Raw genomic sequence first — 13,372 nt, 5'->3', positions numbered from 1 at the left:
AGGGACAGAAAAATCTTTCTTTCCTGAGTCCTTTAAAGCTTCTAGCCAGAGGGAAGAAAAAGGAGGAGAAAGTGCTCTAAGATCCATATTTGGAGTGCTATCCCCTTGTGACTGAAACAAATCTCTGTATCTGCCACAGCTATTAGCCTTCTCCAAATAGCAGCAGAAGCAATATGGAACAAACTTGGTCCCTAGATAATTTCCCAACTACTCATATGGTTCTGTATAGCAGCCATGAAAAATAATAATTCTTAGTAATTTAATTCTGCTGTTGCTTGAAAAACTTATGACCCAAAGCAGAAATTTTGGACGTGTCTCTAGATTCAAGACAACACTGCAAGCTCAAAAGACAAAGTTTTCTGAGATTTGTTTCCAATCTTTTCTTTCAGAGGGTATCAATCCTTGCAAAAGAGGTAGAGATTAGTCTGCTTCACATTTTAAAGGAAGTAATACATTTTGCAAAAATTATTAATTCTTCTTCACTTGCAGCTGTAAACCTTAAGTATAAGACCTCTACTGAAACTGCAGCTCAAATAAAATGCTAGCTGATAATACATAACAGGAAATGTCCATAACAGTCCTAAAAATATAGAAGGCACACTAAAATGGAAATTACATTACAGCAATGATTAATGACAGCAGATATTCTATATAAGACAGCAAGCAAGGAACTGTCAAGTGAATCCTCCAGAAAAAATTACAGCACATCTCTTGCACAGACCCAATTGTCCTCCTACAAACAAATAGGAGCATAAACATAACCTGGAGAAAAATCCAGGTTTTATATTTCCAATTTTTTGTTTTGTTCTGATAGTTCTGAAAGCGCAGGGAGCTAGGGAATGACACAGAAGATTTGGGGCTTTCATTTTAGCCACCCAAGACCCTACATAGGAATCTGCATTGGGAGTCAAGCCAGACATGAAGAGCACACATTCCAGTCTCAAATGAAAGAAAGTGAAAGACACTTCCCAAAAAACTAATGCATTAAGTTCTATGTTTTCCACTTCTTTTTTCCTTTTTTAGAGCTCTCTGTCCCAGATAAAGCATGAATATGTGAATGTAGACTGACATCCCTGCGCAAAACCCTCCATATTGCAAGCTGCCACTTCCTTACTTTAATAAGCTTTAGCAATCTCCTCATACAACTTTCCTTAATTAAATTTATAGAGGAGGGATTTCCTGAAAAAAAGGGGGATGTCTGTGCAAATTAAAGTGGAAATATTAGACACGCAGCCATATATGCCAGTCCAAGAGGACAAAGATTTTTTTTTCTATTATTATTCCTGCCATGCCTTTTCAGTTAAATAGACTCTAGCTTCATTTCTAGAAATGGAAGGTTTACATTTTGGTCTTTGGAGGGCCTGAATTTAATCTGCATTTAATGTCCATATACTATACCTTTTTTGTTGGTTCTAATAATTGTCTCAGACAACAATAAAGGGCTTCCATTGGAAACTTCATTTATAGGCTTCTCTGGTGGTTTGTTGGCAGTATTTTCTTTCTTCATGTCTTTCTTTATTTCCTGCAGAAGACAGGTAGAGAGGGAAAAGAGAAAAAAAGAACCAGTTTAAAAAAAGGTATTACAGAATATTCGAAATCTCAAGCTCCCAAGATTTCTTAAAACTTCTATGTACATACCTCTGGCTGCTCTAATGTTACCTCAAAGACTCTTACAAAGTTGCAATGTCACAAAAAGAAAGCAATTTTCAGCAACCTTTTCCAATGGGCACTATTGTGGTTTTTTGGGTTTTTAAAAAAAAAAAACTCCTTATCTATGCATGAAAATTGTAGAATAGCTTTAAAAAATCTCTTAATAAAGATCACCAAGGCTGAAAAGTGTGAGGGGGGGAAAAATAAATGTCTCCGTTTATCAAGCAGTGAGCTGTACATTTGATACACAGGGCAGAACCAGCACAGTGCTCCTGATGTAAAGGCAGCTAAGCCTGCTTCCCCTCCAATGAGAAGACCACAGAAACAACCACCATAGCAGGAAAAAAAACTATTAACTAGGAAAATATGACAAATGTTACCATAATTGGCAGCAGCATATAGCAAGACTGCTGTCAGAGCTGTTGCTAACACTGACACATTTTGCTGCTCACTACCTTTTAAGGGGATTGACAATATATATCAAAAATATATATGGTGGGGTTTCATGAAAGTAAATCCACAGAAAATAGCTTCACAGCTACTGCTAGAGATGCACAGTACCCTCTCTATCAGCTTCTTAGGCAGACTTTAGAAGCCTGTATTGCTGTCCATACCCACTGTGACAAAGCATCCAAAATATCATCACCTTCCATATATCTTATATTGAAACGCCACTGAAGAAAACAAATAGCATTGCCTCCACTTTCTAGACAGGTGACTGACACACTACAGAGGCTGAACCATTTGCTTATAACCACGACCCAAAATATAAGGAAAAAAAAAAAAAGAGTTTTGCCTCCAAGCTTTGTCCTAGAGCCACAGAGCCAGTCAGGCTGAGAGAGAGCTCAGAAGGTCCCTCCTCCAATTCAGTTCAAAGCAGGGTCACCTTGAGCGGAGGTGACCAGGCTGTTCAAGGCTATTTGAGCAGCTGGGTTTTGAAAATCTCAAAGGACAGAGGCTGTAGCAGCCCACTGCTTGACTGACTTTAGTGACAAAGATTTTCCTTACATCTTGCCTAGAACTTTCTTCTCAAGTCCCATCTGCTCTCTCCTGTCCTGCCCACCAGGCATCACTGTGAAGGGTGTGTCACTATCTCCTGGATAACAATTTTTATGGAGCAGAAAGTCGCCCAAAACCCTGTTTTCAGGCTGAACAAGCCCACACCTCCCTTAGCATCTCCTTAGGGAGCATGTGGTCCAGCTTCCACAGGCACAGAACTTGCTTTGGCTCATCAATATCTTCCCTTTATGCAAAATTCTCATCCCATCCACAAAATGGGATGCTGTATTCTGGATATGGACTTATGAGTGCCAGGTAAAAAAGGATTTCCACTTCCCTTAATCTGCAGGCTATTAATGCAGCCCAGGATGCTGTTCACTGTGCTGGTGCCAGGGTACAAGACTGGCACGTGTTTATGTTGCTGCCCACCAGGACCCACAGGTCCTTTTCAGCAGAGTTGCTCCCAAATTTATCAGGTCCCACTCTGCAGAGCTGCCAGCATTCCTCCTTCCCAGGGCAAGAACTGGTATTTGTCCTTGCTGGATTCCATAATGTTCCTGTCTGGGGCCCTCTGAAGAGCAACCCTGCCTTCAAGCATGCCAGCTGCTCCCCCAGTTTGATATCATCTGCAAATTTGATGAGATCTACATTAAACAGGCATTAGAGACAGGTGATGTCTCTTCCCATTACAAAAACCACTACATCTCTTTCTCTCTTCCACCTCTCTTACATTCACTGCCCTCTTCTACAAACCAGTGCAGGATCAACTTCCACCACCCCACAGCATTGTACATACACAGGAAATACTGTAGATCTTATTTAGATTTTCAGCATATCAGACATGAGCACTAAAGCATAGAAAGTACATTTCTATTTGAAGTTTCTGAAGCTGTCATCTGTGAACAGCATCGAGCAAAGCAAGAATTTTTAACTTATTCTCTGTAAGATGCACCTTAAATCTGAATCTCATAAATTTTTACCTTTTATTTCCCCAAAACAGTTATTATTTCAAAGCTGACTTATAAACTATGCAACATTAATACAGTTTTCTATATCTGCCCAAAATATTTTCTGTGTATCAGTACATTAGGAGAGATAAAACTTTTATAAATTACTGCCTATAGCAGGTACAGTAAATCCTTTATCTACTGCCATCACACTGGTAAAATAGTGTCTAAGAGACAACTCCTCAGAGTAACCACAATAACTGAAATAACAAATGTGAATATGTGTATGAAATGTGTGTCATATCTCTGTGATAGATGCTGCTGTTGTTAGAAGAAATATTGTTCATAGTTCTGGTAAAAAAGTGAACCATGTGAGAATTTAAGAACACTGTATGCATTTACAAGAATATATCACTTTCTAAAAGAGGTGGACTAGACTTAACACATACATTATTCCACAAGCTTCTTTTTCACAGCCTTAAAAATTAAAATGTATAATAAATTACTTCACCCAGAGCTTTACATCTATTTTGCAGCTAGGTGACAAACTCTATTTAAAAATTATCTGCCATTTAAACAGAATTTGTGAGTCAAACAGCATTCTCATGTGAACAGGACCACAAGACAACATCCTATGGAAGACCCCATCTTCCCAGAACTTACTTCCTGTGTTATTAATTACTGTGTTACTTTTCATTCTTTATGTCAGAATGTAATTAAATCTTCAACTCACAAATTCTGAAACAGCAGTACTATATTTTTTAACTGTAAAAGTCCTTTTGCAACTTCAAAACTGACAGAGAAAATTGTCTGCTATAACAGAAAACAATGCTGTACCCTCTAGTCTCCAGCTGAATAACACTGATGCCTTTGCTGCTGCTGACAGCTTTTTGAGAAAGCCTTGTTTGGCTCCTGAAAAAAGCAAAGGAATACAAGACAACTCCCAAAAACTGGCATTTGCCTGTAGGGTGGGGAGTCTTGCATTTCCTTCTCATCCACTATTTGTGGAAAGAAGAAAGACACACGTGCTGAGTGTCCACTAAGCCAAAATTCATACAGAAGGTTAGGCACCTTGCAGTTACCAAAACTGTCCAAGGACTTCGTTTTTTGTGTGCCTTTCTAACATTTGTTTGAGCTGCTTTTCATTACTGTTGCCTTTGATGCTCATGAGAAGGGCCATAATCTTTCATAGCTACTGCCCAGAATAACATGACATGATCAACCCCAGCAACCTGAAATTACAGACCCGGGAGGGAGTTGAAAGAAAAAGTGGAGAATTGTCTAAATAATGAAACAGAAATCAAGTAAAGATCAATCTAGCCCTACTAAGCTAAAATTTTATCAGAAACATATTCATACTTAGCAATACCCTATGGGAAGCCCAAACCTAAGTGGCTGAGGATGCATTCTGCAGTAAGCAATGCCAGCTTTAAAACCTTTGCACATCTTTTCAATTCCTGGTCTTAAGTCTACAGCACAAGACTAAAAACTTATAAACAAAACCTAACAAATGCCCCAGCCTCCATCAGCCTCACCCCTGTAGCCTGCAGCAAACACTTGTGCCAATATTACAGCCCTTCTCCTCTCTCTAGTATGTGTTCTCCTGCCTCCTTGCTGTCTTCTCTTCTGCAGTGCTCACCCATGGGGAATTCAGGATTTCAGAACTTTTCTTCAGCTGTGGCTCAAAACACAGTTAGGCACCCTTATCCTCAGGCCAAAGGGAATCTTGGTGCTATTAAATTCAGAAATATTGACATAACCTTTTACATATATCCCCACTCTAATCTGCTGTAAAAAAATAGATTATTATTCTAAAATACCATAATGCCTTACTCAAAATTGCATTTATTCTTGAAAAATGAAGTGAAAACAAACATAAACAACTCTGGTGAAAGAAATATACCAAGTAACTTTATTTTTATTTTTACTTTAAAGCTCACTTTATTTTACTGCAAAAAGTATACTGAACATGACTACCTGGCATATTTGGTAAATGAACTACAATGGCCCTAAAAGCTTAGTACTTTATCAGTAATAGTTACAGAAATCTCTCTATGTAACCCAGTCCTTCCAGATCTGCAAGGAGTTGAAGCCTACCACACGAGGAAAGAGTAAGCAAATGAGCTTGCAAACCCATGCATATCAAAGGTGGCTTGTGGGAACTTTCCCCAGTGTATGACAAAATCTATTTCCAGTTCTGATTTCAAGTTCAAGTTTGCAGATATTTTTTTTTTTATTAGAAATTCCATGTACACAAATAAGTAGAAAGCAAACTTCCAGTTAGGATAGAAGTTCTCAATCTGCTATAAGTAGTTGAAGAACATCTGAATTTAAATGCTAAAGGAGGATGAACAGAAACTAATAGTCCAGTTTCAAGTTCAGGAAGTGCTATGTCTTGAAAAAGAAGCTTGTGTAATAAAGGAGAGGAGAAACTAGACAGGTAAGATATTGGACTACATTGTACTGGGAAAATATCAACAAATACTGGGAAAAGATCAACCCAAAAATACTGGGAAAAGATCAACCTGCTGCCTGCCCAGCAAGGACTTCAGTGCACCTCCTGACCAAAACTTTTTCACTGGTTTCTGGTTTTTATTTTGACTTCAGCAGATATATTCACACCCTGATCAGACACAACCACTACTCAATCTGCCCTTGGGTGGAACAGGGTGGGTGGACTGGTACAGCCGGACATGCGTGCCATGCTGGGTCTCCTGCAAGGGACACAGTGTGAGAACCTTCACCAGCAATCCCTGTGCTGACAATATTTGGAACAGGCTTGGCAACCGTGACAGCCCCTCCCAGAATAAAGTTCACAAGATAGATGTCAATGGAAACCCCACAAAGAGCCTCAGGAGAAGAAGCTCAGAGAGATCCTGAGTGCAGTGCTTGGCTCTTTATCTCTCAGCTCCTGTGAGATGTTTCTGCAGAATGAGCAGCTGTCTCACTCACACAAGCCATTTGCAGAGGTAGGCTTTCACAGTGCCAACAGCTTCGAAAATATCTCTAAACCTAATCTTTGGGACTATTTGGTTCTTGGTTTTGGAGCACTGCCCAGTATAAATTTCATGGATCTAAATGATGCACTTCTTTCCTAGCCCACACAGAGATAACTGCAGGTTCAGTTAATAGCAGATCATTTTCAACAGGCTATGCCTCAGGAACCCAACCCTTAAGTAAGTAACCTTGCATTTCAACCACTAAACCTAAAAGAGGCTTTCTTGATGTCAGAAATTTTAAGACAGCTCCCACCTCCCATCTCCGTGGGTTTCAGTGTGATTCCAGTATGATAAGCAGTTCTTACTCGGAAGAAGCATCCTCAGTCTGAGAAATACTGAAAAAAAGTAATTGTGAACTTTAAAAATAAACTAGGCTTCATTCCATGCAATATTATGATTTCAAAGATGTTATGAGGGCATAAAGGCCCTTAAAATTTGTACACCCTTTTAATACATTAAAAAATACTACTTTTTTGTAACTAGGATTCAACCATATTGCATAGATATCAACAGCCAAATCACTGTGAAAAGATTCTTTTCTTCTAGCAAACTTTGAAATATATTTTCTCCAAAGAAACACAAAATCTAAACAATACTGAGCTGTTTTTATTTGGATCTTCTCTAATCCTATCCTACATCAGTATAAGCCACAGGAAATTTGAAAGATGTTATCCCTAAGCTCATCAGCTTTACAACGTGACAAAACTTCAAATAACAACAAATTACATAGTGTGATGAAAGTCCACCACATAGGAAAATACAGTATATTCAAGTATACCCTATTAAATGGCCATTTCAACATCTAAAATTTAAAAATTAAACACAATTAAAATTTATAAATTAAGCACTTTATCTTTTGTAAGTAAAAAACTGTTACTCATTGGAATGACACATGCTTTGTCATTCTGAAGAGAGGAAAAAGAACAGTTAACAGCTTTCAAAGAGAAAACATAGTTTTTCTACTGCTGTTTGCAAGACCTAGCTTTTTTTCTCAGAATTGAATCATTTATTACATTTCAAGGAACAAGTTTCCTCTATTTATATGCGTTTACATGATGATGTTTCCACCCCTCTATCAAAAAGCTTCCTTGAAGTTAGAGCAAATTCTTGAATTAGGTCAGCCATAAAAGTTACAGTTAGGAAAGTACAAGAATTTCTGCCATTCTCACTATGCCAAAGTTTCAAGTTTTTTTTACTATAACAGTTCTGACCTTTACAGGAAACACTCAGCTGAAAACATTTGAGGAAATTGCTGCAACCTTTTCCATGACTCTAAATGCAACAAAATGATTTTTTGTACTGCTGCAGGTACAAAATCCTAAAGCCAACACTTCATTCCTCAAAACTGTTGGAAGCCATGAAAAATTATGAGAAGAATCACTATCAGACTACAAGGTGATTTATCTGTGGCTTCCATATGAAGGGAACAACTGTTCTTGCATCCTGGGAGCAAGAGGTTTAATAAAAATCAAAGCTTTTGAAAACAAGACACATGCATAATGAAAGAGTTGAAAGCTGAGAAAGAATGAGTCTTTCACAATTCTAAAATCTGTAGCATGTGCCCTGCTTGAAGCCAAATATGGGAGCAGAAATAAGAGCCAGGAATCATACACAGCAAAGAGGAAACAATGCAACACATTTGAATTATGGAAAGATGACAATGGAAATGTCAGGAGCACTTTGAGCCCTCTGAGATATAGAATGTTTTTCCTTCAATCCCTTTTCTCAAAAACCATACTTTACATTCCAAGAGACAACTGCCACCTTGATTTCCTGCAGAGAGTGTCCGTAACTTCAAAGAATACATGAGTTCAATCATTCAATTATTAAATGCTTCAAAATAGAACTCTGCTGCACAGTACATCAATTTAATATTTAGTCCTCCTAAGTAATTTCCTGTGACATTTTCACTAAAACTAGTTAAGAGTTATTGAATAATTATAAATGTCCTTAGTTAGAAATGTGACTCTGATTTTCAAGAATCTTGTCATTCTAATATAAATAAACAATGTATCCTGAAGTAAGGTTGGAACAAACTTTCCCAGCAACTGAACTAGAATCAAGACAAAAATTATTTTCAACCAGAAAGATGTTGCCTGCACTAAAATCCAGTATACTTTCATAGCATGAGCTTTACATTCTGTTAAAAAGCAAAATGACAACATTTCAGAGAGAAATAAGAAACCATCTAGCTTTTCTTTTCCATGCTTCCAGAAACTAAAAGCATGACTAGCTTTTAGTTTCTCCTTTCTAGGGCAATGCCAGGCCCAAGACACAGAGAGAGGACATGGGACCTTCAAGCTCCGTGATCAAGACTCAGAACTCCTCATCAGCTGGTTGTGACAGGAGACACCCACCAGTGGCTCTGTCACCAAGCAGAGGGGGAAGGATGGTTTGGAAATTGTGCTTTGTAGGGGTGACCCCCAGCTTCTAACAGAGGCACAGATCCCAAACTGCCTCTGCACACATGACAAAAGCTATGGTCTTGTTTCACTGCTGCAGGATTCCACATCCTCTCTCCTTTTTCCGCTATCAGCTGATCCCAAGTTTATAGGAAACATGTTCCCAGCTGTCAGGCATGTGACAGAGAGAGAAAAAAAAGCCAAGCAAAAAACCCCACGAGTTATGGTTCATGAGCCTCCTGGTTTGTGCCAGTACTGCCTAGTTCTCTAACCACAGCCTCCTAAACCTCTCTTTCGTTTCTGTATCTGGCCTTTAAAATCAAGTCTATTTCTGTGGCTCACATGACTGCTATCTGATTTATGGCTTGACAGAGAAAATGTTATTTGCTCACCAAGTTTTACATACTGAATAGCATATCTACTCCAGCAGAACAGGTACCTTAAGGATGAGGACTCTGACCTGCTTTACCCTCCTTTGTTTTTCTTGTTGTGTTACATAAAACAGATGCACTGATTTGCTCTCCCTAGCACAAATAAAGCCTTGAACACAGCCAGAAGTGCTGCTTTCATGGCTGCTCAGGTAAGCCCATAGTGCCACCCTTGCTTCTCAGATGGAAAGGCCTTTCCTGTCAGGACTCTGCTCCCCTGCCTACTGTACACACAGAACCAGCCTGCACAATCATAAATTCATTACACTGCCATAGGTAAAGGCTTCTACAGCCCATCTGTCATGAACATTGTTCTTTGAACATTTAAATACTCATTTTGGTACTAATTTTATTTATAAACTTTACTTATAACAAAGGTCATCCCTCAGACTTTTGAGATAATAGCGGGAAAATTGAAAACACCAATGTAAAAAAATTAATAGGTCAGATTTAATGCAAACAACTGGCAACAAACAAATTTATTATGAAGCGACAAACCAGCAGTTATTATGAAAAAAAAATTAACTCCTACATCCAGTGTATTCTACATTAACCATGAAAGCACTGTGCACTGAAGGCACAGTGCAGCCTGCTCCTTCCTAACTGCTGTTACTTCTCTGTGACATCCATGTCTGAACTCTCCTCTTTATCCCAGCCAGAGATGCCCAAGCTACAAAGCCCTCCATAATACAGGAAGCCACACTGTGCCACTCCTAAATCCTCTGTTCCTCTTGTACACATCAGTGACCAGTACTCTACAGTAAACTCAAACTCCTCTTTTCAATAATCTCCACATTCTTCATTTTTGATACAGATTTGTTATGTTATTTGTTACATCTTTTTTACATCCTTCTGATAAGTAAAGATCGTCTGGATAGGATTTACACTCTTACACAGGTAGAAAGCCTTGTACTTCTAGAGAGATGAGTGCCTGCTTTATAATAAAATTAAGAAAACTCTCAGATTTGTTGAGTCTTGTGCAATCTTTCAGCTCTGCTTGTCTGTGAACATAAGTGTGTTTCTGCATTCGCTCAGCTCCAGAAAATCTTTTAAAATCCCTTAGCCTCACACTTTGTACTTCAGTTCAAAAGGAGACAGCTCATATTCACCTATACCAATTAGTTTACTGTGGGTTTTTTTTAATTACTAGAAAAGACAAGATTAAAGAAACATGATTAAAGAAACATGGAGGGGGGTGGAGGGGGAAGGGAGACGGAGACTACGAGAAACAGCAAGGAATACAACAGTAAGAAATGTAGAGAGCACATTTTAAAACAAAGAATCACAAAACACCACCTGTCTCAGAGAAAGCCAGGAAGAAAAAGAATACACCCTCTGCACATTGTGGTTTGGGTTTTGGAGACATGCTTGGCTACATCAGTGATCAGCTTCTCTACCACCAGAAGAAGCAATTCATTACATCTTAATGCACTTAACAGACCAAGACTGAAAATTATAATTAGAGCAATAAAAGAAGGGAAATAGGAAAACCATGGTGTGCTGGGTGCTGGATGCCACTCCAAGCCACTCAATTCATCCTGACCTATTTTTTTCAAATGACAGCACCTCTCTCTGAGGCCTCCCAACGTAGGTGTGAGCAAAGCATAACTGATGAGCAGACACAGCAGATGGCAGGAAGCACGAAGAAGCAGAAGTGATTGGCACAGGCCGGGTGCATGAGCACTTAGCATTTTGTACACACTGTGACAAGACACCTCTAAGGAAGACTTTGAAAAACAGCAAGTACATTTGTTGATCTTTATGTGTAGGTTACGCAAAGTAGGTGAAAAATACAAAACAGAAGTTTGTTATAAATTTATTAAAGGGGTGAGGAAAACCAAACCTGTCACCTTGTCACCAGAACAGAGGGACACACCATCCATGTATGAGACACTTGAGAGATGATGACCCAAAGACTCTGAGATTTAGAGTGGGCAGAGTTGACACAGACTTTGCATTTCAGAAACCTCCCAGAGAATCACACTGTATGACTGCAGCAGGTCTCTCAACCTGCAGATGAACTGGAAGCAACTGACTTCATATTGCTGTGGAGTAGTCTGCCCATGAACCCCTGCAGCACACACTCCTTCCCAGTTTTCATCTGGGGCTGGGAATTTGTTTTGTTTTACCTATTTAGCAACATATGTGAGCAATGGGATTAAGGGCAGAAGGCACTGTTGCAGCCATGGGGAAGATGCTCCACAACCAGACTCTCTAACTGGCATTTTCTTCCCCCACCTCTGTAACCTTCATGACAATGGATGGCCAGCCAGGCTTTTATCAGCTGGAACTGCTGCCTTTCACCTGTGTCTGCAATAGCACAGTACATCTGTGTGCATTTCAGCTGCCCAGTGTTCTCAGCACACACACACACACATCTCTGCAGCTGCTCAGAAACACTCGTGTGCTCTCCCTGCATCCTTGGATACTGTGGGGAGGCACTAAAGGTACTTCTCAGCCATCTCTCCCCAGAGCTTAAATTCACCTCCAGCAGAATTAAATTACTCAAGCAGTTTCAAATAAAAATAAATTTCTTCTCACAAAGGTTCCATTTTCACCCAGCTATTAGAAGCATTGTTAACTTTGCTTGAAAGTGCCATGTCATTTCTCATTTCTTTGAGTAGAGAGTGGGACATGCCAGAATTTAGCAAGCTAAGAGCTTCTCCCCAAAGACACCTGGCCTTATTAAAAAATGTAACAGATTACAGTTTTAGACATTCAAAAATGGATATTTCATATAGTAAAAATATTTCTGTTGTCAGTATAAAAAAAACCCTGTGCATATTAGCATATATATATATAAAATATGAAACTTCTCTTGTATTTATGTTCCTTCTCACAACCATACCAATTTGAAGAGATGACCAATACAGAAAAAAAAGCAACAACATACAGTCTTAGGGAAAAAAAGTGCAGGGAGACATTATCACAAATTGTAACATGTTAGATAAGCAGATAAGCCATCTCTGTGACACAGACAAGTTTAGAAAGAGACAAAGTAACATAAATCCTTTATGCAAAATCCTATCACAAACCAGATGATCCTTAACAGCAGGATTTCCTAATGAGAACATTAACTGACTCACTCAGTATCTTGCATTCTCTGTTTAAAATAATATGTAAGGTGTTTTTAATAAAGGATTTGTCTTTTCTAAATTATGTTGCACAGTGAAAAAGAAACAACAACTAAAAACAAACCACACAAACTGAAAGGAAGTCATTGTGCTACACAAAAACATGCAAAATACATAATATACAGCTGCACACAACTTCAAAATTTTCATTTCAACCACACTTTAAAAACCCTTGGTGATGGTCCAAACAGCCATTTTTCTATCCAATTAGCAAGTAATGAAAAATTGTACAAATTTCTACAGAGGTCTTCAAACACATAATTCTGCATTATAGAATGAAGAACTGTGCCATAAAAAGGTACGGGTAAATTACAGACACTCCCATTGTTTTTGACAGACCTCTCACCAAATACTCTATTGAACTAACACAATTGCTCAACCCTCTGCAGCACGCAGTTATTAAGGTTATGCAGAGAAATCCACTGAGCCCTGGGGAGGGGAAGTGTCAGGGAATTCCACTGCATGTAAAATTAAAACTGAGATTCTTGAAAATATTTTAAAAGACAAGCTGAAACTTTTTTCAAGACAAAAATAAAGGATCATGAAAATATTTAGAGGGAAAGATAATTACAGTGTTACAGGACTTCTAGGGCTTTGTTTGTTTGTGTAACCAGTTGTATGAAAGCTTGCAGGAATTAATGAAATAAGATCCTGGATTAGATCAGGGTTAATGAGATCAGGAGTAGATGCATCATTATTCAAATCACACACCATGTGAACAGTGTATGCTGCCAGACTTGTAAATCAGAGATTAGAATTTAACACTCTTCCTTCTGCAGTCTGACAGTTTAGGGCTAGAGGTCTCTTTATAAA

The 13,372-nt window shown here is 38.7% G+C and overlaps 1 protein-coding gene across 4 annotated transcripts in view; it reads right to left on the bottom strand.

Annotated features, from left to right (window-relative positions):
* SH3KBP1 (SH3 domain containing kinase binding protein 1) overlaps positions 1 to 13,372 on the bottom strand; it is a 211,550-nt gene that overhangs the window by 132,457 nt on the left and 65,721 nt on the right. For 2 of the 4 annotated variants that reach the window (XM_030960512.1, XM_030960520.1), the window contains exon 3: positions 1,399 to 1,522. In XM_030960512.1, the coding sequence (XP_030816372.1) occupies positions 1,399 to 1,522 (124 nt within the window). Of the gene's footprint in view, positions 1 to 1,398; positions 1,523 to 1,668; positions 1,676 to 6,848; positions 6,934 to 13,372 lie in introns of those variants that run through there. The other 2 variants (XM_030960536.1, XM_030960528.1) reach the window with 2 other exon arrangements.

The sequence above is a fragment of the Camarhynchus parvulus genome, chromosome 1 (assembly GCF_901933205.1).
Source record: "Camarhynchus parvulus chromosome 1, STF_HiC, whole genome shotgun sequence".
NCBI classification, from domain to species: domain Eukaryota; kingdom Metazoa; phylum Chordata; class Aves; order Passeriformes; family Thraupidae; genus Camarhynchus; species Camarhynchus parvulus.
Note: the sequence above shows the minus strand (reverse complement) of the source record. Positions and strands in the feature narration are given on the sequence as shown.